Source organism: Desmodus rotundus, chromosome 11 (assembly GCF_022682495.2).
Source record: "Desmodus rotundus isolate HL8 chromosome 11, HLdesRot8A.1, whole genome shotgun sequence".
Taxonomy (NCBI): domain Eukaryota; kingdom Metazoa; phylum Chordata; class Mammalia; order Chiroptera; family Phyllostomidae; genus Desmodus; species Desmodus rotundus.
Window position 1 is genome coordinate 10,906,874 of NC_071397.1, and position 23,885 is coordinate 10,930,758.

At 41.3% G+C, this 23,885-nt stretch overlaps 1 protein-coding gene across 1 annotated transcript in view; it reads left to right on the forward strand.

The window, feature by feature from the left end:
• CDC5L (cell division cycle 5 like) overlaps positions 1–23,185 on the forward strand; it is a 52,800-nt gene extending 29,615 nt beyond the window's left edge. Inside the window, exons 13-16 of the mRNA XM_024557756.4 lie at positions 85–327; positions 3,087–3,284; positions 15,738–15,950; positions 16,645–23,185. Of these exons, the coding sequence (XP_024413524.1) occupies positions 85–327; positions 3,087–3,284; positions 15,738–15,950; positions 16,645–16,749 (759 nt within the window). The 3' untranslated portion in view covers positions 16,750–23,185. The remainder of the gene's footprint in view (positions 1–84; positions 328–3,086; positions 3,285–15,737; positions 15,951–16,644) is intronic.
• Positions 23,186–23,885: the final 700 nt, after the last annotated feature.

Sequence of the window (23,885 nt, forward strand, 5' to 3'; positions counted from 1 at the left end):
CTGTTTAATTCATGCTGGAGCAAGTAATAATGTTAGTACATGGCAGCGATGTGTTTGGTAACTTTATTTGTTTTACAATTTTAGGTAAACGAAACTATTCTAAGACCCTTAAATGTAGAACCACCTTTAACAGATCTACAGAAAAGTGAAGAACTAATCAAAAAAGAAATGATCACAATGCTTCATTATGACCTTCTACATCACCCTTATGAACCGTCTGGAAATAAAAAAGGAAAAACTGTAGGGTTTGCTACCAATAACTCAGAGCACATTGCCTATCTGGAGCATAACCCTTACGAAAAGTTCTCTAAAGAAGAGCTGAAAAAGGTATGATTGAGCAGGAACCTTTCTGTCTTGAGATTCAAGTATTTGTTTGATACTGTGTATCAGGGACAAATGGTAACTGCTTTCCCTGCACTGATATTCATAAACAACTGACATACATGGTTAAGAGATAAATGTTCATATGAAGTGTTAAGAAAAGGACTTTACACCCTTGCTCCCGAGTGCAGTGACAGACCTTCATCAGGTCAGTCGCTGGCCCTGTTGGCAAGGTGTCCTGTTTCGTGGGCGTTTGCCTGATCGGCAGCTGCTACGGGTGCCGTTTTCTCTTTAACTCTGCTATCTCCGAATAGAATTAAACGCCTTTAACACTTAAACCTCACTTGTTTAGACTAATATATATAAAAAAAAGAATATATTAAAAATGTTTACAGATTAAACTTTTTACTTATTCAAAGAAAGGAAATGAATATATATGTATTTAAAAAATTTTATTTATTCATTTTTAGAGAGGGGAAGGGAGGGAGAAAGAGAGGGAGAGAAACTTCGATGTGAGAGAGAAACATCGATTGGTTGTCTCTCACATGCGCCCCAACTGGGGACCGAACCCACAATCCAGGGCTGTGCCCTGACCGGGAATTGAACAGGCAACCTTTCGCTTTGTGGGGTGATGCCCAGCAAACTGAGCCACACTGGTCAGGGTGAAAGGAAATAGTTTTTACTGATTTTGTTTTCCTCACATGATTTCCTCCTGTCCTTTTGGGTAAAGAAAGAAATATGTTTGTGTGTAAAGTTTGTCCTGCCTCTTCCTCTATGTGTGTTACTCTTTCTACTCTGATAGAGCAAAGAGCTGAGATTGTGAACAGAAATCTGTACAATGGCACAAGAAAACACAGTTGGTTTCATGGCTGGAAGCAGAGTGGTCATTAGCTTAAAAGCCTGTTTCCTTTAGTCTTTAACCCTGACAGGCAGCCATAGACCCATCGATTGGAGTGCGCTCAATGTATCATTGGGAGTAAACAGAATAAGATTGTTTTTTCTGTTTTCTTTCCTGTACTTTTCCTTTGTATTTTTCTTCTGGCATAAGTGATACATGTATATTATAGGATTTTTAGCAAATAGAGAAAGGGAGGAGGGTTTAGATTTATATTTTAACAGTTTACCCCTGATTTCGGAGTAACTTTGAGTTACTTCTTTTAAGTAAGTGCTGTGGGAAACTGACAGATATGAGGTGCCTGTGCTGTGGTCAGTACATTTAATCATTGAACTGGGGTTGAGAATTAGATTGTGAGTTTGATACTTGAACAGTTTCCTTCCTGTAGAGTAAAAGAATGAGGGGAAGATGACATTTAGGAAATAAGGTTTTCTAAATTTATCGTATTGTTGCTGATAGAGGTTCTGTAAGATAGATTCTAATAAAACTTTTGAAAATAATTACTGTAAGAAGTGCTTTGGAATTGTTTGAAACCATTACAAATTAGTTTAAATATTTTTCCATATTTATTTATTTATAGTTCTGTTTGTTTCAAAAAGAATTTGAAGCCGCTATTTACTTAACAGATTTCTTTACGAAATCTGCTTAAGATAACTTAGCTGTACTCTCCTACTAATTGTAAGAGGTGAACTTGTAAATTTTTACTATGAACAGTTTCAGAGTGAAATACCATTTCTCTTATAATAAAGTATCAAACTTTCATTAAATATGTTAAAATTGGTTTCATTATTTCCCTTGAGGTATTATTTAAAAGTATCCATTCTTTATCTTCTGTAGATGTGATTTTTTCATATTTTTTGTTTAAATTTCTTGTATGTTGACCATTTCTCTTAGTTTTATATGTTTGACCTCTTTATTTTCTGATATTACTGGAATGATGGAAAGCTTTCTATAAAGCACAAAGAAGTGGTTCTCGGTTTTTCATGAGCCATGGAGCAGAGGGCTAGAAAAAGTCCGGGTGGTGCTCCCATAGGCGGTGTCTGCTGCCGGGCTGCATGCGACATGTGTGTTACTCCGTTTTGGAGGTGGGAAATGGGCTCAGTGATGGCAGGCAAGTTCAGGCAACTACGGAAAGTGTTAACGCTGCTGTTGAACCCCGGTCTGTCTAACTCCCTCCCACCCCTGTTCTGTCATTTTAAATGGTTTCTTTCGTAGTGAACAGAAGCTGGTCTTTGACCCCCATGATTTGATTTGTGTCCCCCAGTCTCATTCTCTAGCAATGTCAGGGACATTCCTTCCGAGGAGAAAAAGGCCTAGTTTCCTTTCACGATCCCGTGAAGTCTTAAGTGTAGGGAGGGGTGGCAGAGTGGAAGGACGACATGCAAGTATTGGGGGTGTTTGGCTTGGGCACGATCCTCCCTTGTCTGCTTACTAACGATGTGCTTTTGAACAGGCGTTTAATCTCTCTGCGCCTTAGTTTCACCGCCTTTGAGACAAGGTTGATGTTGGCTACTCTCTAAGGTGGTTGTGGTGTTTGGAGATAATGTAGGTGAAACCGTTAAATTCAGTTCCTGACACGTGGTAGACACCTGAGAAATGATCGCTACTATTACAATGAGTGAAGGCAAAGAATGCTTATGTTATTCGGGGTGCGTGGACGTTTGGCCCTTCCGACCAGAGTGAATTAACTTACAGGCTTCGTTATTCATTTCGCTTAGGTATTATTTTCCCCTTCCAAGAAACAACCATTCAACCAGAACTACTTGCCTTTGCCCAAAGGAGGAGGAAGAACTAGTCTTTTATTTAAAGCTGCCTGTTGATGGCAAGTATTTCTAGTACTCGAACTTACTGAAATTACTATTTTAAACAGGCCCAGGATGTTCTGGTACAGGAGATGGAGGTGGTGAAACAAGGTATGAGCCATGGAGAACTCTCAAGTGAAGCCTATAACCAGGTGTGGGAAGAATGCTACAGTCAAGTTCTGTATCTCCCTGGGCAGAGCCGCTACACACGGGCCAATCTGGCAAGCAAAAAAGACCGAATTGAGTCACTGGAAAAGAGGCTTGAGGTTGGTATCCTTTTTTTTTTTTTAATCTTCACCCAAGGACATTTCTTTATTGCTTTTAGAGAGAGAGGAAGGAAGAGAGAGAAATGCTGGTAAGACAGAGAAACACTGATTGGTTGCCTCTCATGTGCGCAGACTGGGGATTGTAAGCACCCGGACTGTGGACTGAACCTGCAGCCTAGGTATGTGCCCTGACCTGGAATCAAACCTGCAACCTTTCGGAAATGGGACGATGCTCCAACCAACTGAGCCACACTGGCCAGGGCTGGTGTCCTTTTAACATTCTAATTTGAATGTACTTTGAAATAATGAACCAAGTAATACTCCTGGAAACTTCAGAAAAATAGACCCGAGGTAATTGACCTTTGCAGTTCTTGAGGGAAAACGACACTGAAGTATTTGATCTTCTCTGGCCCTCCGTCTTCGTTGGATTGGCAGTTGCTGGCCTTCGTGATGAAGAGCGTACTCCACGTTGGCCACAGGTCAATCGGAACCTGTCAGATGTGGGAGCAAGGAGCCAAGAAGTTAGCACCAGTCACTCAATAACAGTGTGGAGCAATGCTGGAGTAGCTTGTTTTCTTTAAGAAGGGAATTCAGTGGTACCAACGGGCTTTTTTTCTGTAGCCAAAAGAGCACATTTACAAAACTTTGATGCCTTTTTGTTCACCCTCTGATTCCTGTGAGTCTGTTACAGAGAGAGCACCAAGTTGGGTTATCTATAGACAACGGCTTCCATGGCTTTTCATGTCTTGGGGAATGTTGAAGTGTACTGCGTGGGAGTTTCATGACATGTGGTTTCTTAATATTGTCTGCATTTTTTGAATTCCAGAATCTGTGTAGGCATTTTGCCAGTGGAAAGCAAATTGTGGTCCATGGACCACTAGGCTGTCTTGTGGATTCTTAACGGTGGTCTTCAGGGATGTTTCTGAGGCCAAGTTGGAATGAGAAGAAGGAAGGGGTGCTTCATGCAATCACATGCAGAAAATGGCCTCATTTTTCACTTATGTGATTACCAGTTTCATTTACAGAAAGCATATTCGAAAATACTTTAAGGGATAAAATGAAAAATGGTAAAATTACTGGGGTGATTGGGGCTGTGGGGCTGTGGGGCTGGGGAAATGAGCAGGAAATAGGAAAAAGCAGTGTCTTTTTCATTCTGGAATGTAAAGGTCTTTTTAATTAAAGTATAGTTGACACACAATGTTATATTAGTTTCAGGGGTACACCATGGTGATTTGACATTTATATCCCTTACGAAGCGACCACCATGAGAAGTCTAGTAAGCATCTTTCCTGTACAAAGTTACTGTAATATTCCTGACTGTACTCCCTGGGCTCTGCTCTCCCTGTGACTTGTTTATACTCTAAGTTTGTACCTCTTCACATTTTTGCTCATCCTCCCATCGCCCAGCCCTCTGGCCACTATCAGTTTGTACTCTGTATGAGTCTGTTTGTTTTCTTTGTTCATTTGCTTAGTTTTTTGGATTCCACATGTAAGTGAAATGATACAGTGTTTGTCTTTCTCTGACTCATTTCACTTAGCATATACCTTCTAGGTCCATCTGTGTTCTTGCATATGGCAAGATTGCATTCTTTTCTACCAGCTGAGTTACAGTATTACAATGTGAAGTATGTACAGTGTTACATACGTGTGTTTATGTGTATATGTACACCACATCGTCTTCATCCACTCGTCTGTGGGTGGACACCTAGGCTGCTTTCATACCGTGGCTATTGTAAATAATGCTGCAGTGAACATAGGGGTGTGTATATCTCTTCAAATTAGTGTTTTCATTTTCTTTGGATGAATGCCCCAAACTGAAATTGCAGAAATGTATGGTAGTTCTTTTCTTGATTTTTTGTGGGACCTCCATACTGTTTACCGTAGCGTTTGCGCCAATGTACCAGCCCACCAGCAGTGCACAGGGGTTCCCTCTTCTCCACATCTTCTCCGAAGCTAGTTTCTTTGACAGCAGCCATTCTGATAGGGGAGGTGATGCCTCATTGTGTTCTTTACTTGCATTTCCTTGATGATTAGTGATGTTTAGCCTCTTTTCATATGTCTGCTCGCCACCTTCTTGTCTTTTATGGAGAAGTGCTTGTTCAGGTCTCTGCCCATTTTTAAATTTAATTATTTGCTTTTTTGATGCTGAGTTTTATAAGTTACGTGTTTTGGAAGTCAGCCCCTTATCAGATACATCATTTGCAAATGTCTTCTCCTATTCAGTAGGTTGCCTTTTCATTTTTGTTGATGGCTTTCCTTGCTGCGCAAAAGCTTTCTGGTTTAATGTAGTCCCATTTGCTTATTTTTTTATTTTGTTGCCCTTGCCTGAGGAGACACACCCCAAAAGAAAAAGCAGTATCTTTTTATTTGAAATTACTTTTTTTTTTTTTTAAGAGCTGGGGGTAGGGAGGGAGAAAAAGAGGGAGAGAATCACTGAGCAGTTGCCTCTTGTACGCACCCCAGCCAGGGGCTGAACCTGCAGCCCAGGCCTGGGCCCTGACGGGAATTGAACCACAGTCCTTTGATTTGTGGATGATGTCCAGCCAACTCAGCCTCACCATTCAGGGCAAAAGTATTTGGAGTTTTTATTTTATCCTTAAGATCACCCGTATAGACACATAATGGCTGATGTCCACAAACTTCTTTTATCATTTAGTGGGAAGTTAAGAGTTTATTGTTGAAGTAATTCTCATCTTGGTCGAAATGTTAGGAATCCAGCTTTGTTGGTTCCTCCAGTTGTATTACTAACTTCCAGCAGGGTGTGCTGTTGCTCTGTTTTAGTTCACAGAGTCAGGGAAAGTAGAACATCAGTGGTTAAATTTTAAGTTATGTTTTCTGTTGCGTAGGCTTCATTTCTTATAAATGGTAGTTTAGAGTGTAATTCTGATCTAAGGTCAGCATCATAGTTGATTGGAAAGCTATTTGGAAAGCTTTCTTGTAACATATATAAATACTTAGGTCTCTCCCTTGGTTTGAAAATCTTCTCATTTGAGGTGGGTATACTCTATCTGCCCGAATGGTAAAGATATTTTGTACTGTTTAAAAAATAAAAATAAGTTTTTCTCCAAACCTCATTTACTTCGTTGCGGCTCTAGCTTTCGTGACAGCAAATAGATGTGTCACGAATTGAGTGGTACTCTGAGGTACGGTAATTTTTATTTCTGCATTGAATTGGTCTTGGGAGTTTTGAAGGGAAAAGTACAGAAAGAACCACTGCTGTTCTTTTGGAGATTTATTTGGGTCATTTATGAGCAACCATTAAAAACATGTGGTCCTCCTTGTTCAGGTCAGTACCAGGAACTGGAATCTTCCGTCGAACTATTTTCGTTGAAGTATTGGTGATTTTGGAAGAATATTCACAATGCAGTTTGAAGTAATTTTTATTTTCTTGACTCCTGGATATTGTTTACCCAACTAGTTACTTTTAAAGACTATGTAATCAAATCCTTCAATTTAGTAAACTGTGCTTATTTCAAATGAAAGTTCATTAAATCTTTAAAAAAAAAAGAGAGACTTAAAGACCCAAATAAACAAATCCCCCATTTTACTTGTATCCATCCCTAATTCCGAACTAGGTTTGTCTTAGCTTATTTTAGTTTTTGAAGACACAATTCTGCTGGTTTGAAATACATAAATATTTTATTTCAGTTGTGGTAATTCTTTCATCATTTCAGTTGATTGCTAAATTACAAACATTATTCGGAGCTTGCTGTGGGGAAGGAGCCCAGTTATATAAACTGAGTGCTATACTTAAATTGCCCTTCCCACTCCAGGTCCAGGGCCACTCGCCTTTCTGCGCGAGCGCAGCGCGCCGAGGCCGGCAGCGTGTTTGATCTTGCTGCCGTGAGCTCTGGACAGTGCACTTAAATAAACTACGGCCCTGTCGCAGCGTATCGAGCGAGACGGAATCCAGCGTTGTCGTGCTTGGTGTCTCCTAAGTGGGTTAGAAAAATCTACCCTGAGGTTTGCGTTGGAGCTAGCCTAGTCTTTGAGCCATTCATTACTCGTGATTAATATTTGCAACTTAGAACTTAAATGAAAATCCTTCAGGTACTCATTTAAAATTTACAGAACCATCTCAGGTTTTATGTAGAATGCGGTGGGTGGTGCAGGGAGTCTGTTAAATAGAATCAGAATGTAGACACAGGTCAGAAGTAAGTGGGAAAGACTTCTGAATTATAACTAAGTCCATATATTTTATTCTGCTTTGGAGGCAGAATTAATTTTAAAGGTTTTATCTATGTTTAGAGAGAGGGGATGGGGGAGAGAGAAACATCAGTGTGTGAGGGATATATCAGTTGATGGGTTGCCTCTTGCAAGCTCCCAACTGGGGACCCGGCCAGCAGCCCAGGCATGTGCCCTGACTGGGAATCGAACCGGCATTTGGTTCTCAGGTCGGCACTCAATCCACTGAGCCACACCAGCCAGGGCCAGGATTAATTTTAGAACCTTGCCAGACATTTGTGTGTAAAGTAAGGCAGCAACAGTAAATAGAAGTGACAGCTAATACCAGGAAAGGAAAAGTTAGAAAGCATAGCATGTTGCTGCCATTTAAATATGGTGGCAAAAAGCCCTGTGAAGTTTAATAGCTTCTCTTAGGGCATTATCGGTGTGTGTGTGGTGGGAGGGTGGTTTGTAGAGATAGTCCAAAGGAATAAGAAAAGCTTAATTTCTGTTGAGTGCCATGTTTTGTTTTGTTTTAAAGGAGGTATGGCTGTAATGGGAGAAGAGTTTTCACCAAGAGGTTAAAAATAAAAGAGCTTTAGTGCTTTATTTATCGCGTCCACCGTGTGCCAGCCCCTGCTCTAGGCCCGGGGGTGCAGCAGGGATCCGGCAGCTGGGCTCTCCGCTCCCGTGGACTCCATTTATCTGGAAAACGCTTACTGTGGAGAACCTCGTTTTCTCCCGATGCCAGATAAATGAGTCATTACTGTATGTGGGAAGTGCAAATAGAATTTGAAGTGTTCTAATTTGTTTCCACTTTAAGTGGAAATAGGAAATCGTCTGAAGACATAATTATTTTGAGTGAAATAATTTCCAGTAGGTGCAAAAGTGAAATGAGAAGTCTGAATTTAGGCCTGCTATTAAATTTAATAGTATTTGAAATAGTATCTAAACTGCTGTGTTGAGGAAGTTTGGCTGGAAAGTAGATTTTGTCATGTTAGCTGTGAAAATGGAAAGGCTTTACTTGGAGGTGGAAGCTGGGTCCAGCAGTAATACTCCTCCCCGTGTTTTACTGGCACAGGCACTTAGTCGAGAAGTATTACGTAACAGTGACTTCCTGGAAGGAGAGGAACTTAAGGAGCACAGACAACACATTCCAAGCCCTTCTCAGTGGATTTGCAGAACTCTGACGGGACCCCTGCCTTTAGGGGGTGGTTATGTCTCAGCAAAGTCGGCTACGTAATGGCTCTCATTTTCTCTGACTTTCATTATAAAGTCAGATATTTTTACACAGGAAAACTACTCCCTCAGTACTGTACAGAGAGAAAATTTAGGGTAAGGTCTAAGTTGGTGGGCAGTTGTGGGTGGAGGACTGTATGTCGTGTCAGCAGGCTTGTGCTTCTACATTCCCTTGTGTGGGGGGGTGGGGTGTGTGTGCAGGGGCTGCAGGAGAGGAGCTCAGAGTACTTTGGATGCTCTGTGTCTTAAGTTCTGCTCTGCCATGACCCGCAAAGGCATCGGCAGACGTCTTGGTTGTTTGTAGCAAGGACTCCAGAGCTGGACCAGAGACCCTGGGTACAGCTGTGTTGTTTCTGCTATGCCTCAGCATTCAGCTGGGTGTCTTCCATGCGGTTTCTTTCATTTCCTAACTTGTGCAGACGTCAAGTGCTCTTGGTATCGCTTTGTCGGTGCAGTGCTTGGAAAGGTGTTTAGTAAGGTTCTGCCTCACTGCTCAGCTTGCTTTGCAGGGGTGCGACCTGACGGTTGCCAGCTGGTGGGTGCTGCCAATAATCACGTACTTGGACCCGCATCTTAGTGTAGAGAAGGTTCGCTGATAGAAGCTTTTTTTAATTGAATTTTTGAGGTTACGTTGGCTAGTGAAATTATGTAGGTTTAAGGGGTACAATTCTATAATATGCTAGTAAAACTTAGTGCCAGTAAGCAGTATAGAGATAAAAGGAGAGGCACTTAGGGACTCTTGTTTGTAAACATTTGGGTGGTTGAACCACATCTTTGGTACTACAGGGTCATATTGCTGAGTGATGGACTACGAAGTGGAGCTGCCATTGCTTCTGTATTTATTTTGGGTGTCCTTAAACCTGTTTTCCAGTGGTAGACGGTTTTGCACGGGCCCCCAAGCGAGAGTCGCAGTGAGGGATGCGCCTGATGTTTCTGAGCCTCGCAGTAACAGACTTCAACTGAAGACAGTATTGGAGACCCAAGGATCATGTGTTTGTTTTGGAATTGCTTAGGCTCAGTAACCTTAACAAACTCAGCGAGTTTGGAAGTAACAATCACACTTTTATAAGCCCCACACAGCCCCCCTTTGTAAGGGTCCGAGGAAACACTTACGGTTCCGCTGCTTCATCTCCTGGGGACCATCAGTTTTCCAGCGGTCTCTGGCCAGCCTTTTCCAGACAGTTTCTTTTCTGTGCGTTTAAAAAATAACATTTATAGGGCGTTCTGTAAAAATAATGCCAGTACTCTGTAGAAAACTTTAAAAGAGAAATGAAGAAAAGAGCCTACCATCTATTCTGGACGTAGTCATTGTAACATTTTGGGGGCGTGTGTATGTACATATGTACACTTATAGATATGTGAGTACATACATAAGATTAGATATGAAAGGGGAAGGGTCACTACACATAACACATCTGTGTGTGGATGGAAGGAGGGAGGGGTTTCAAACTGGGATCATCATGTACTGCTTTGTTCATTTCATAGTATAATATTATAAATACCATTAAAAAATAAAAAGAAACCTGATCACTTGCTCTCATTTAAAGTCTGTGGCAAAGATTAGCTTTGGTGAAATCTCCAAATAATTACACAAGTTATATTCTGCCCAACTTCTTAAAAAGTTGTAAGTAACTTTTTTCCTCCATAAAATCTTTCTGAGAGATGTTTGTTTTCCTACAGTTTTACAGCTTGTTAAGAATTACAGAATTATGAATTTAAAATTATAAGCCGGGGAGAGTAAAAGTTTTTCTGAAGTGTCAAAATTCTTGTAAATGGGTATGTATCGGTTAATACCTAAATCAGAAAGATGGTGGTCAGGGCAATCAATCAAGATTTTGTTTGCATGTGTCTAGAATAACTTGTTTTCAGGGCACTGTCTGGTGGCATTAAGCTGTTGGGTCCCACAGCTCGAATTTCTTCAGGCATGTTCGCAGTTCGGGGGCTGAGGCAGGGAGGACTCCCGTTTTATCAGCAGTGGAATGGCCGTGTGTGTGTTGGACTCTGAGCAGGCCGTAACTGCAGGGCTTCGTCGCCCAGCACCTCTCCGGGTCTCAAACTTCCTCACCTGGAAGATGTGAGTAGGTCATGGTTTTTGTCTCATGGAAGTGAGAGTTGAGATAACGTAAGTTTAAGTGAGACATTGTGTGCCTAGCAGATAGCAGGTTTTAGTAAATGGGAGTTTGCTCCCACGCCTCTCAGGTTTGCACCATCCTTAGTGTTATCTCAGTGGGGTAAACTTGGTTTGATACTGCGAGGTATCGAGAAGCAACTTTACCTTGAACAGCAGGGTGGCTAAGTTTTTATTCTATCAATTTTGATGACTGTCTGAAATTTTGAGACATGGTTGATCTTAGGAGAGAGATTAAGACTCAATCTGATTTTGGTTAGTATAAATGGATTTTAATTTAACATTTCATATATACATTTTGAGGTGTTGAAATAATTGACACATTTTAATACTTGCACATTTTAGTGCCTACATTATATTTCATTGTATTGAAGCTTTATAGTTTGTGGTGTACAGTCTTAAAATAGCTTTTAGAGTAGATGTTGAATTTGAATTTAAAAAACTTTTTATCATGGGAATTTAAAAATATACCCAAAAGTAGACTAGTGTAATGAGTGCTCATGTATTATCACCTAGCTATGACAGTTGTCATCTCACACAGCCCCTTTATTTCAGTTTCCCCTTCCCCATTATTTTGAAGCAAATTCCAGACACGATGTAAAACAGAGTTACAGTGCATGAAATTTGTCAGCTTGGTTTCCGTACACATTTACATGTAGATATGTTCTTATTCATCTCCTCTTTTAAATTGAATTTTACTCTCTCATTTTGGATGTAGTCAGCTTTAATTACATCGAGTGTTGTCCTACTTTAAATTTGTAGTGTTGTAGTGAACTTTATTGAAGATTATTAGAAACTTAGTGCTTATGTTATAGAACCCCACCAGTGGTGTTCCAGAACAGCCGTGGGGTTCGATCGCCTGCTGCTAGGAAGCGTGGCTCCCAAGGCAAGAGTTTGGTGTAAAAGGAAAGGGGTTGTTTATTTAAAGGTCGTACAGGTTTAGAATAATGGCAGAAGCCTGCCATTAAATCCCGCCCCCTTTAAAAGTACCCCAAAACATGTAGTCCTGCCTCCGCCTGCCAGACCAGGCCAGTTTCAGAAAACTCCGCTCAGAGGCGCCGTCTTTGAGGAAAGCGGAAGTCCGCCGCTCGGCAGTCCCGGCATGTCCTGAAGTTCCAGCAGTCACCGGGTGAGCGTTTACAAAGTATTCAGTATCTTTCTTCAGGTTAAAAGTTTTGTCAGTTACAGCTTACAGTCAGTATTATTTTGTATTAGGTATACAGCATAGTGGTTAGACAATCGTATATTTTCCATCACTTTCTCCCCTACCCCCACCCCAGTATTTGCAGTCCCCACCTGACACCAAACACAGTTGCTACAATGTTGTTGACTGTATTCCCTGCGCTGTGCTTCACATCCCCGTGGCTGCTTTGTAACTTCACGCCTTCGTTCCTTCACATTTTAGTGGTCAGATGGCAAATGTACGATAACTAAGCTAAAATGGAATATTAAAAGCTGTATTCCATTTCTTCTTTATAGTTTTAGTGACTATATAGTTGACTAAATTTTTTAGGTATAATTTATTTCCATATTTACTTGGAATCCTGGCACAATATTTGAGCCAGAAGATTTTATGTAGAGCTTGAGCTAAATTAAATATAATTGTTGGCATTAAAGGGAAGCTAGCAACTTTGCAGTTTCAAAATCTTCGGTAGTTGGGGATAATAAATGACCCAGCTGTGTCTGAGGCGGAGAGTCCCCGGTACAAGTTACCAGTCGTGCTGAGTTTGCCGGGATGGCTACTTAAACACTTTCTGAGAGGAAGTGTTATGTTTTCACACCCGAGTAGAAATTGAATATCCATGCAGTGCAGCACATAGCTAATTGAATTATCTTACCAACAAAAATGATAATTTGTGCAACTAATTAAAAACAAAAAACTATGCATTAATTTGAAATTTTATGCTGTTAAGGTTTCTGGAATGTGTATTTGAATCCACATGTAATTAGAGTGTCAGATGTTAGTGTTAGAATTCGATGCATTACGGCGTGAGGAAATTGATGCAGGCCATGGGTTTCGTTTTTTACGTTTGGCAATGAGGACTCTTTGGCGGGTCTAGTTAAGAGAAGGCTGCTGTCGAGCTTCTGTCACGACGGGGGCTGGAACAGGACTGTCCTTCCTGACTGCCTGTTACAGTCATTGGGGGCTTTCGAAGTCCAGAGGTCTGCGCCACTTAAGCGGGCTCTGCTGGTTGAGGGCACGGGCACTGGTGGGTTGTAGAAGCTGTGCGGGCGGCGCTGGAGTTTGCCGGGGCTGGACAGGCGCCCCCGTCAGCTTGCTTGGCCTGGTGGTCCGCAAGAGGCACCACTCACTTAAAGTAAGGAACAACTCTTTTTCCTTTTTTTTAAATTAAAGCTGGAATTTTAAAGAAGGTTTTAAAGCCTCATTTTTAATCCCTTGGTCTATGTGAGAGGAGAGCCAAGATGTTTCAACTCTTAGTGCCTATAAAACAATTGTAATCAGAGCTAACATTTGCTGACTGCTTCCTCCGTCCGTGCCAGTCACTTGGTGGCTAAGGGTTTTCATGTACATTATCTTATTACTACTCCTATTAGTATTAGTGTTTTTAATCCTCACCTGAGGGTATGTTTATTGCTTTGAGGGTGGGGTGGGAAGAGAGAAACATCGATCAGTTGCCTCCTGTACGCACCCTGACTGGGAATCGAATCTGCAACATTTTGGGGTACAAGGACGATGCTCCAGCCAGTGGAGCCACCTGGCCAGGGCTACATTGTCGTATTTGAATTTCATAGTAACTTTCAGCAGTGGCTGCCAGTTCACCGATGGAGAAATGGAGACGTAGACGTTAGGTCATTGGCATCAGCTCAAAACATCCGGGTGTCCACGCTGGGTAGAGAGTGACTTACTCTTACCTGCCATACTGTGCTGCCTGACTTCATCCTTAGAAGGTGTATCGCTGCTGTGGAGCTCACTTTGACTTATTATCTATTAGAGGAGAGTGGCTGCTTTATAAAGGATATTACTTTATAGTCATGGATTTATTCAAGTGAGCTACAGAGAAATGAAAGCTTATTAACTTACAAAATGCTGAAGATATGACTGGTTTTTAAAGAGCTTTATTTATATTTATTTAATTTTATTTTTTTAAAAAAAATTATTTATTTTTAGAGAGAGGGGAAGGGTAGGAGAAAGAGAGGGAGAGAAACATCAGTGTGTGGTTGCCTCTTGTGCATCCCCAACCGGGGACCTGGTCCTCAACCCAGGCATGTCCCCTGACTGGGAATTGAACTGGCGACCCTTTGGTTCGCAGGCCGGCACTCGAGCTGCTGAGCCACGCCAGCCAGGGCTGTTTAAATTAGTTTTAGATTAATCTCACTGAAGGTGCACACATGTAACATGTCCTCCTCCTTCCCCCTCCCCAAAGCTTATTTGACTTTTAATAAACTTAGTTGGAAATGGAAGGGTATGAAGTAATATTTTTCCAGTAGAAGTGTACTTTATATTTTGAGGGACACTTTATTTTTGATGTTATATATTCTAACTTTACATAAAACGTGGAGATCGACATGTTTGTTTTTAAATGAGATATTATGCATTGAAGTGGATATTTCAGAGTTATCATGGAAACCTGTGTATTAGCTTTGTTGATTATATTGTTTCTAAATATTTAGAAACATCTGGTGCACAGTTTTCATATCATCCTTTTGCATTTGACATTTTCTCTTGGTACCTTTCCCGCTTAATTACTGCCCCACCCCTCATTTAGTATTTCAGAGAAAAACAGGTATTTACATTGTCATCTGTGTCTCTTGTTACAGGGTGCTGTCAACCTCTTTATTCTGAATTACAGAGTATCATTTGGGGATCTGTTGTCTTGAAGCTACTTAATTTTGATTGCTTATGGACACTCCTGGATGGAATCAGTTTGAGAGGGAATGAGGTGGGCAGGAGGGTGAAGAAAGGAAGTAAGTTGAGGGTGGGAGGGAAGAAGGCACAGACACACAGAGCAGTCAGCACAGGTTTAATAATGTTTCTAAGGCCTTGACCTCATGGTTCTGAGTGTTCTGTGTTGAAAGCAGGCACTTGCAGACCAGTGTACAACGTGCCGTGATTCTGTTGTGGGCTACAGAATAGGGAGGGGTACGCCAGCGGGACTCCGCATCGCACACCTGTCCCCTGCCCTTCCCCCTCGGACCGTCTAAGCTGGGGCTTTCTCTGCCCCTGTGCTTTAGAATTCTGTTCAAATCTTTCTTGTATTCATCATCCCTCTCCTGTTTTTTTGTGAGTTTGTACATTTTAACTCTTTTCCCCTAATTTTAGGATGATCTGAGGCGGCAGTTCACCTGTGCTCAATATACATATTTAACAGAAAACTGTCATTTTTCTTAATTTTATATTGTCTTTTCACTCCTCAAAAAAAACCTTTCTGTTGACAAATGTGATATTCTCTTTCCTTAATGTGTTATATTGTGCCAAATGTGCCAAATTCAGGGGTTTCATATTATAAAAATAATCTAGTAATTTCATAGTTTGAGGGATTATGTTTTGATCACGACTGTAGTACACTAACTGGATATTCGGTTATTAAAAATGTGCATGTATAGTGGAGAAGTGCATTTTCGAGATGTAGGTGGTGAAGGTGAGTCACTGCCTGTTCCAGACTCAGTGCAGATTAATGTCAGCAGAAGCAATTTTCAGAAGCAAAGAGTAGTTTTTTTCCATCCTGTGCAATTTAAGCCTGCTTTGAGATTGAATCGTGGGTGAAATTATTATAAATAGTTGGTTCAGGACTAACCTGGGAAACCCTCAAGGGGCAAGATGGATTCTCCCGAAGCCTAATGCAGCATTTCGGCAGCCGAAGAGTGAGGGGCTCTTGTGCACTCTTGCTCTGAACCAGTACGGCCCGTGGCGCCCGGTTATCTAGCTGCTGTGCTCACGTGTGCTCGTTGGTCTCCCCTAGATAAACAGAGGTCACATGACGACAGAAGCCAAGAGAGCCGCAAAGATGGAGAAGAAGATGAAAATTTTGCTTGGGGGTTACCAGTCTCGTGCTATGGGGCTCATGAAACAGTTGAATGACTTGTGGGACCAAATCGAGCAGGCTTACTTAGAGTTGCGCACTTTTGAAGAGCTCAAGAAGCATGAAGACTCAGCCATTCCCCGGAGGCTGGAGGTAACATTATTGCCTTGCAGCATTGCTTAGAGAGCTGCGAAGACTTATCCAGGGCTTTCCTTTTTAAATTTTCTTCCTGTCGGGCTATCTTCTGAAGCTGATACTGTCTGGCTTTTCTCAGTGGGAGCCTAAACTTTTCTGATGCAGAGTTGCCCAGGTGTAGATGGGTAGACTGGGCCAGTGGTAGATAAAATTGCTTTTCCTTTACTAACTTTCTGCTTTGTATAAAGATACCTGATGAAGCGAAATAAGTAACCCTTGTCATTTGTCCCTTAAAACTAACCTAATTGTATTCCATTCATATAGCTCTCGTGGGTACATTAAACCATTGCATCAAATTCCTTTAGTCACATTTAACCGTATTTCCCTAGTGTGCACGATGGCCCTTACCCAGATGAAGTGCAGGCGGGGCTTAAGTGCATTGGCCGGTATCGATAGGACAGCAATGGCTTGTTTATTTGAGATAGAAGCAGAGATTTTACAAAAAGATGGCAGTCACACGACCAAAGAATGGGTGTAGTAGTGTTTGCTTCATAGCGCAAGTAGCCCCTATTCTTGCTTTTCTGTGGGCAGTTCTTGTCTCTGAGAGCCGTGACTTCACCCAGCTGTAAGAGGGTAAAGTACCGTAAGGTCTTTTTAATTTTCAGTATGCTTCCACATGAAATAATTGTTTTAATATTTTTGTCTCTTTAAGTGTCTAAAAGAAGATGTTCAGCGACAACAGGAAAGAGAAAAGGAACTTCAGCAAAGATTTGCTGATTTGCTGCTGGAGAAAGAAACTTTGAAGTCCAAAATGTGAAGCACAGTTTGTATTCTGTCGCGGGATGAATTAATTGCTGGTTTTCGTACTCTGGAAGGCTGAAACCGATGTTCATCTTCATTGACAAATTCGCCTGTGGTCTGTGGGGTTTGTGGTTGTTTATTTTAAATGATATCGACCTTACACAATCTATGTATAAAGACTTTAACTCTGCAGGACATTTAGGGTTTAAATTATTATGACAATCATTCGTGAAGCAGTGTCTTATTTGCAGATTTTTTTTGGTTTTGGCCTTTATTTTAAAAGCGTGATTTTCAAGTGCTGCCTGTGAGGATACTCTTGAATAAAAACAAAAGATAAAATTGAGAATGTAGCCTTTTATTTGAAGTAATTGGATGCTTAGAGTGCCCACAAACCAGCGAATGTATACTCTGTATCGTATTTAATGTGCAACTCTTTGGTAATAGAATGGTGATCCAGTATCTTAAACTAAACCCTTCAGAGGCAGTCCTTCTGTGGCTTTGTTAGTTTTTACTGATTCAGCATAGAATGGTCATTTGTCTATAGTACTGACAAGATAGATTAGCTTTTTAATGCCTTTTTTTTTCAATATAATTTTAGGGAAGGTCTCTTCTCTGCCTAGCTATTCACATATATAGTTAATGGATTAGGACTCAAAAGATTTAATTTTTCTTGACCTGTTATTTTCTTGTAAATATTTTTTGACAAAGGCATTTTAAAGATTAATTTCAGCAAGGTTATCAAACTGTATTAAAGCTCTGTGTTTATCTTAAGTCAATCGCAAGTGTAGAATTTGGGGGTGGATGGGTAGAGGTGGGAAGATCTGACTGTGTAACAATCCATGTGAAATCATTTAGGGCAGTGTTGGTTGGCTGCAAGATCAGTATAGGCCAACAATGTGTTGGACTCACCGAAAAAATTTGCCCAATCTTTGAATATTACGGACTTAAAAGGGAGGGATTCATTCATTCATTCATCAGATACTTGTTAACTGTAAGAGGAGGTGTGTTAACTATACCTAGTGTCAGAGTCCTGGGGATGGGACAGTGAATAAAGTGGGCATAGGTCCTGTTTTGTAGAGCTTACTGTTGAGAATGACAGCCAACTAAAATTCAGATGTTCACCGAGTGACTCTTACATGCCAGGCAGTTGTAAGTGTTGGAGTCGAACAGTTATTAAGACGCAGTCCTTGCTCTCACCGAGGTGACGTGTGGGAGGAGATAATAAACATACAGGGAGAAGTACCAGGTCATGAACTTTCGATTCTGTGGAGGGAATTAAAATGGGGCAATGGGAAATAGTGACTGGGTGGCTACTTTAGGTTGGAGGATCCAAGAGCTCTCCAGGGAGGTAGTGTTTAAAACAGGATGTGACCGACATCTTCGAAGGGGCCGTCCGTGTGAGATGCGCGGGAAGCGCAGTGCCAGCAAAGTGAAGAACCAGCACAAGCGTGTGTTCCAGGGACAGAAAGTTGCTGCGGCCGGAGTCGAGAATGGCGCTTGTTCAAGGCCGGGTTGTATAAGGCCGTAGTAAGGAATTTGGATCTTCTGTGATGAAAAGCTTTCCTTCTCAGCAAAGGAATGACGTGGTTAGATACTTTTAGAAACATCTTGTCACCATACCCTCAGGCTAGGGTAGAAACAGTCTTGATGGAAGATGTGGAAAGATCTGAGCAGCAATAGTGCTGGTCAGACCATTAAATTACATTTTCCTGGTCTCTACTTAGTTCTAGTTCTTTTTTCCAGTAATTTTGCATAGGCTTAGTAGGAAAATACTTTGATATCTATGAATAATGATGTTCATCTGACAGTTTTATTTAATTTTTATTGCATGCTGTATTGGCTGAAATGTTCAGAACAACATTCAATAACGATTATAATAGTAGACATCCTAGTTTCGTTTCTGACTTCAACAGGAACACCCATAGTTCCCGTTAAACTTCCATACGTAGTGTTTTACCTTTAGGTTGGCTGTTGTGAGTCAGCTCTTCTTCATCTAGAAAGGAAATTTCCCTCCACCTTTAGTTTTTAAAGAGTTTGAGTTGGGTATGGATGGCCCTGGAATTTTGTCAGATATGCATTTTGGGTATCTGTTAAGATGATTATATAGTTTTTTTCATTTGATTTGTGATGACATATATACACACACATATATTTTTGATTTTGAGAGTACATTTATTAAGGCTGAGGGCAGTGAAACGAGGAAGGGCCTAGGATGGAAGAAGCACCATGAGAGCCCGGGCGGAGCTGCTTTGGTTTCCTGGGAAGGGAAAAGGGGCCTTGAGACAGGCTCAGGGGGCCAGCCCGGGACGAGCTGCTGCTGCCCGCTGCTCCCCACTGCAGCTAAGGGTTGCAGGCCTCGTGATAGCCCTTAGAGATGAGGAGAGCAAAGCGGAGATGCACGCCTGTGAGGCGAGAGAGGCGTGGGCCTGCTCCCCGGAGGGAGAGTGCTGTTGACGTAATACATTTTCCAGCAGCAGATCATCTTTGAATACCTGGAATCAGGTAGAGTAATTAATTTAAGAAAAAAAAGATTTACAGCCCTGGCTGGTGTGGCTCAGTGGATTGAGTGCCAGCCTGTGAGCCAAGGGGTCACTGGTTCAATTTCCAGTCAGGGCACATGCCTGGGTTGCGGGCCAGGTGCCCAGTAGGGGGCGCGTGAGAGGCAACCACATACTGGTGTTTCTCTCCCTCCCTTCCCTTTTCTCTAAGAAAATAAATAAAATCTTTAAAAAAACATTTACAGTTTACTCGTATCTTATGTAGTCTTGAATTATACAGTTTTAAAGTTGTTGATCTAACAGTAGTAAAGACTCACTTCCATTTCAAAATCTGAAGTAATGCATATACTTAACAAGCCTAAAAAATGAACCGGAATCGCATAATTTCAGATCTGGTAGTCTCAGTGCACTTGTAACGTATTCCTGCTTTTGCCACAGAGCGGTGCAGCTTTGGCTTGTAAATACAGTGCCACCCTCCTTTGTTAGTGTCCGGTAACGTACCACTCTGAAAGTGAGTTTGGTAGTTTCATACTCGCATGTACCGTATTCTCTTACAGGCACTCATTAAATGGCAGTGTTAAAACTGGTGTTGAAAAGCATGTTCAAATCTCGGCAACTTTGGGACAGAAGCTAAAGGGGATAGAGATCCAGAAGAAACGACCACTCTGGGCAAGAGTCCTTTCTGAAAGAGTAGGAACAGTGGCGAGGTGAGAGGCAGGCTCAGAGAAAACACTGCAGTGTGGACTTCCACTGTTCACTCGTGCGCCCCCTGCTTTCCATGATTTTGGGGGGAAAATTAGTTTCAAAATACGTGGTGTCCTCTGGAACACATTTTTCCTAAAATGTGACTGCCTTAATGGTACTAGAAATTTGATTTGCTAATATTTTACTTAGGAGAATTGCGTTTCACATGAGTGCGTTTGGTCTTCTGGCTGTCGTCCAAGTTTGGGCCTGGATTTTGCTAACTCTGTGAAGTGGGCAGGGTAACTGTATGTGCTTTCTCTGCCTTAAGCAGTTACATTACAGCATGGGAGTGGATTGCGCCATGGAAGATTGAAGGACTGTGCTTACGAAACTTGAGTTCGGAGCCCTTTTTGGAAAGAATTTCTTGGTAACTCAGTTTCCTTTGTGATTAGTATGTCATCTTTTTAAATTTAAGTAGCTGTAAAATACTATTTTCAAATGTAGTTTTCCAGTCGTGTTTATTATGTACTAAATTTAGGTAGCATACATTTCTAGCAAACTTTATTTTTTTGAGATTTAGTGTGTTTATTAGAGAATTTTATTAAAAATAAATTTCTATTGTTCTTTCTAAGAAATTTACCTTTTTTAAAAATTTCTTATTTTTCCTTGGTTAGGCTTGCTAAAGGTTACCTTTTTTCAAAACAACCAGTTTGGATTTGTTTATCAATAGTGATTTTGTATTAATTTCTCATATGTTTATTATTTTTGTTTTTTCTAGAGTTTTTTCCTGTAACTTTTCGAGTCGTGCTTATATATTTTTTTGTTTGTATACAAATGAATATGTTGAAGGCTTTTCTTTATCTCTTATTTCAAATATATTCACACTCCAGCCATGCTAATGTGTTTTGTTTTCTAGGTAGTTTATTATTGTGCTTTAAATTTTTGGTTTATTAATTAAGAATATTTAAAAATTTCTGTGTGGTTAGCTTTTTTCCCCTCCAGTTTTGGCTACTTCTAGGACTTCTTACCTTGTAGAAAGAAAATGTGGCTTAACTGCTTTTTAGAATTCATTGAGGTTTGGGGGCCTAGCATTTTAAAAAAAGTATTCTGTAGATGACTGTGCGCGACACGCGTGTTTATTCAGCCACTTTAATTACATTTTTCCAGTTTTATGTTCTTGCTTTTGGTTATAAACTACCATAGACTAGTTGTGTTGTCTTAAAGTCTCCTAATATAGTTCCTTCTCTCAATTCTATGTTTGCCTAGAGCTTTAGCTTTGTGTATTTTGATGCTATTATTTAGTGTACAAATACTTGTGTCTGTTAGGTACAGTATATAGGGAAGACTTACTAGTCTATAAAGTTACTCTTTGTCCAATTTTTGTTTTTGCCTTGAATTTTACTTCTTGGATATTAGAATATTTTTCTTTTTTGTTTATGTTTGCTTGATAAGTTGGTTTTTATCTTTTTATTTTTGCCTTTTATATAGTTTTTAGTTGTTTCTTAAACAGCATGTCTTTTTATATTTCAGCCTGTTTGGAGAGTCTGCATTTTACTAGGGGAGTCCAGCTCATTTGCTTTATGTTAATTACTGACTTTGGTCTTCTGTGATCATGTTTCACGCTTTCTCACTGGTTCTTCTCATTTCCTGAGTGGACTGTAATTTCCTGGCTTTAATTTTCTTAATGATATAGAAAATATACATCCTCTTTTAAACTTTACAAATGATTATGGTATCATTTAGGGTTCAGGAGAAAGAAACCCTACCAGAATTTGAACAGGGAGGATTCAATATGAAGAATTATTAACTAGTAATGGGATTGATTAACCACCAAGAGAGGCCAAGACATCTCTAAAGAACACAGGACTAGCAGCTGTGGGGAGCAGCCACTGCTTGTAGCCTGAGAGAGACCCGAGGGAGGGGTGGACTTAGAAGAGCCCTTTCCTTCCCCCAAGGCTGAGACTGAGATCTCATGGAAGGAGGTGTGCGGCCCACTGAATGCAGAAGTTTGCTGAGGGGCCACGGTTTGACGTGGCAGGCGGGGGCTCAGGGAAATGCCCTAGGAAGTCACTTGCTGGGTGCCGGGGACACGGGGAGGAAAGCTGCCCCTGGGTTGCCGGCAGAACTCTAGAGAACGCTGGCTTTCACACATCGCTGGCCAGAGTCACGGGCTGACCGTGACTCAACAGGAGCAACTGGGTCAGCTCTGGAACCAGGAGACAGCAGGCCCTTCCCCTTGCAATGTCCCTCCAGTGCCGCCGAGCGACAGTGCCTAGAACTGTGTCCACTGGCAGACGAGGAGTGTTTGTAGGTTACAACGCCAGTACCACAGAGCAGGGCACGAGGGTAGGTCTGCAGCTGGCCCAGTGACCGTTGTTTTCCAGAATCGCACTGAAGCCTGTTTTTCTTAGTGGCGAAGTAAGGAATGGAGCTGGTGTCCGAACCAATTTTGGTGCCGTTACAGCTCCTTTACACTATGGTAAGGGGACTCTTTCTTGTTTCAGTTTCAGGGAAACCTTCCGGGCATGCGTGCCAGTTCACTGTTCAGAGCTGTTTTATTCCATTTGGTGGTTGTCCCCGGTGGCCAGTGTTGGGGTTTGGGTCCAGCCTTTTCGTGTCTCTGCCTGGCCTCTTGCGCTCAGGCCGTTCCTTGGAAGTGTTTCCTTGTTCTCTACCTTTCCTGCAGGCCTACATTATTTCTTTGGGTCCCCTTTATTCCACGTTTTCAGCCAAAGATAAAGACAAGGAGGGAAGTTCAACAATATTATCTCCTAAAAAAAGTTTATTTTTATTAGCAATACATTCATAGGTTTTACAAAATTAAATTCTAGGATGACGGTGATGGCTGGAGTGTAACAACCAAAGACCCCTGGACAGCATTTACAACATAACTGAATGACAAGCTGTCCCTCCCTGTGAGCTCCAAAATACACGCGGGTGGGGATAAACCACCAACAGGCACAAGACCCCTGTGCGCTGAGTCTGCAGGAAAGAATCGGGGGGGCAGTGGGGTATCCCACACATCTAAGAACAGAAGAACTTTAAAGTAGCCAACAGGTATCTGCAGAATGAGGGAGTGGTAGACCGATTTGAGAACCGCTACTAAAGTGGGGACGGGTTTTGTCGTCGACTGCAGTAGTGAGCGACTTAAAGGGAGTCAAAGTTTGAAGACAAATTAGCAACCTCTATGATTAACATGTTAACCATTTTTCTTTTTTAGACAGGCCTAAACATTTCAAAAGTCTTCCTTTCTTAAGGCAAGATGTTTTTCCTTTGGGGGAAAAAAATACAACTTAGTGATACATAGATGTTGACGTTATCAGCTCTAACATTTGTTAACTTTCTGTGCTGCCTTGCACCATCCGGCCCGGCAGCCACCAGCCACATGCGAGTCGAGCACTTGGCGTGTGGCTGGCCCCCATGCCCGTGTGCTGTAAGTGGTCTGTGGGATTAGTCTGGGGGAAAAAGAAACTCATTGAAAAATATTGTTTACATGTTGAAATGAGTATTTTTGATAATAGTGGCTTACATAAAATACATTATTAAAATTAAGTCCACCTGTTTCTTTTTACTTTTAAAAATGTGGCTAGTAGAACATTTAAATTACGTACGTGGCTTGCATTATATTTCTCCTCACAGCGCTGTTCTAATTTTTTGTTACTGATTGCTAATTTAATTCCGTTGTGGTTTGAGAACATGCTCTGGATGATTGCAATCCCTTGAAATTTATTGAAACTTGTTTTATGGCCCCAGCATATGGTCTGTTTCGGTCAGTGTTTCTTGTTCACTTGAAATGTGTATTCTGCAGGCTGTAATGTTCTATAAATACCAGTTAGGTAGGTCACATGGATAAGTAGAATTCAAGCCTTCTCTATTTTTAAATCCTCCTTCTCTCCACCTGTTCTGTAAATTGCCGAGAGTGTTACGGTGAAGTAACCAACTGTAATTGTGTACTTGCGTATATCTCAGT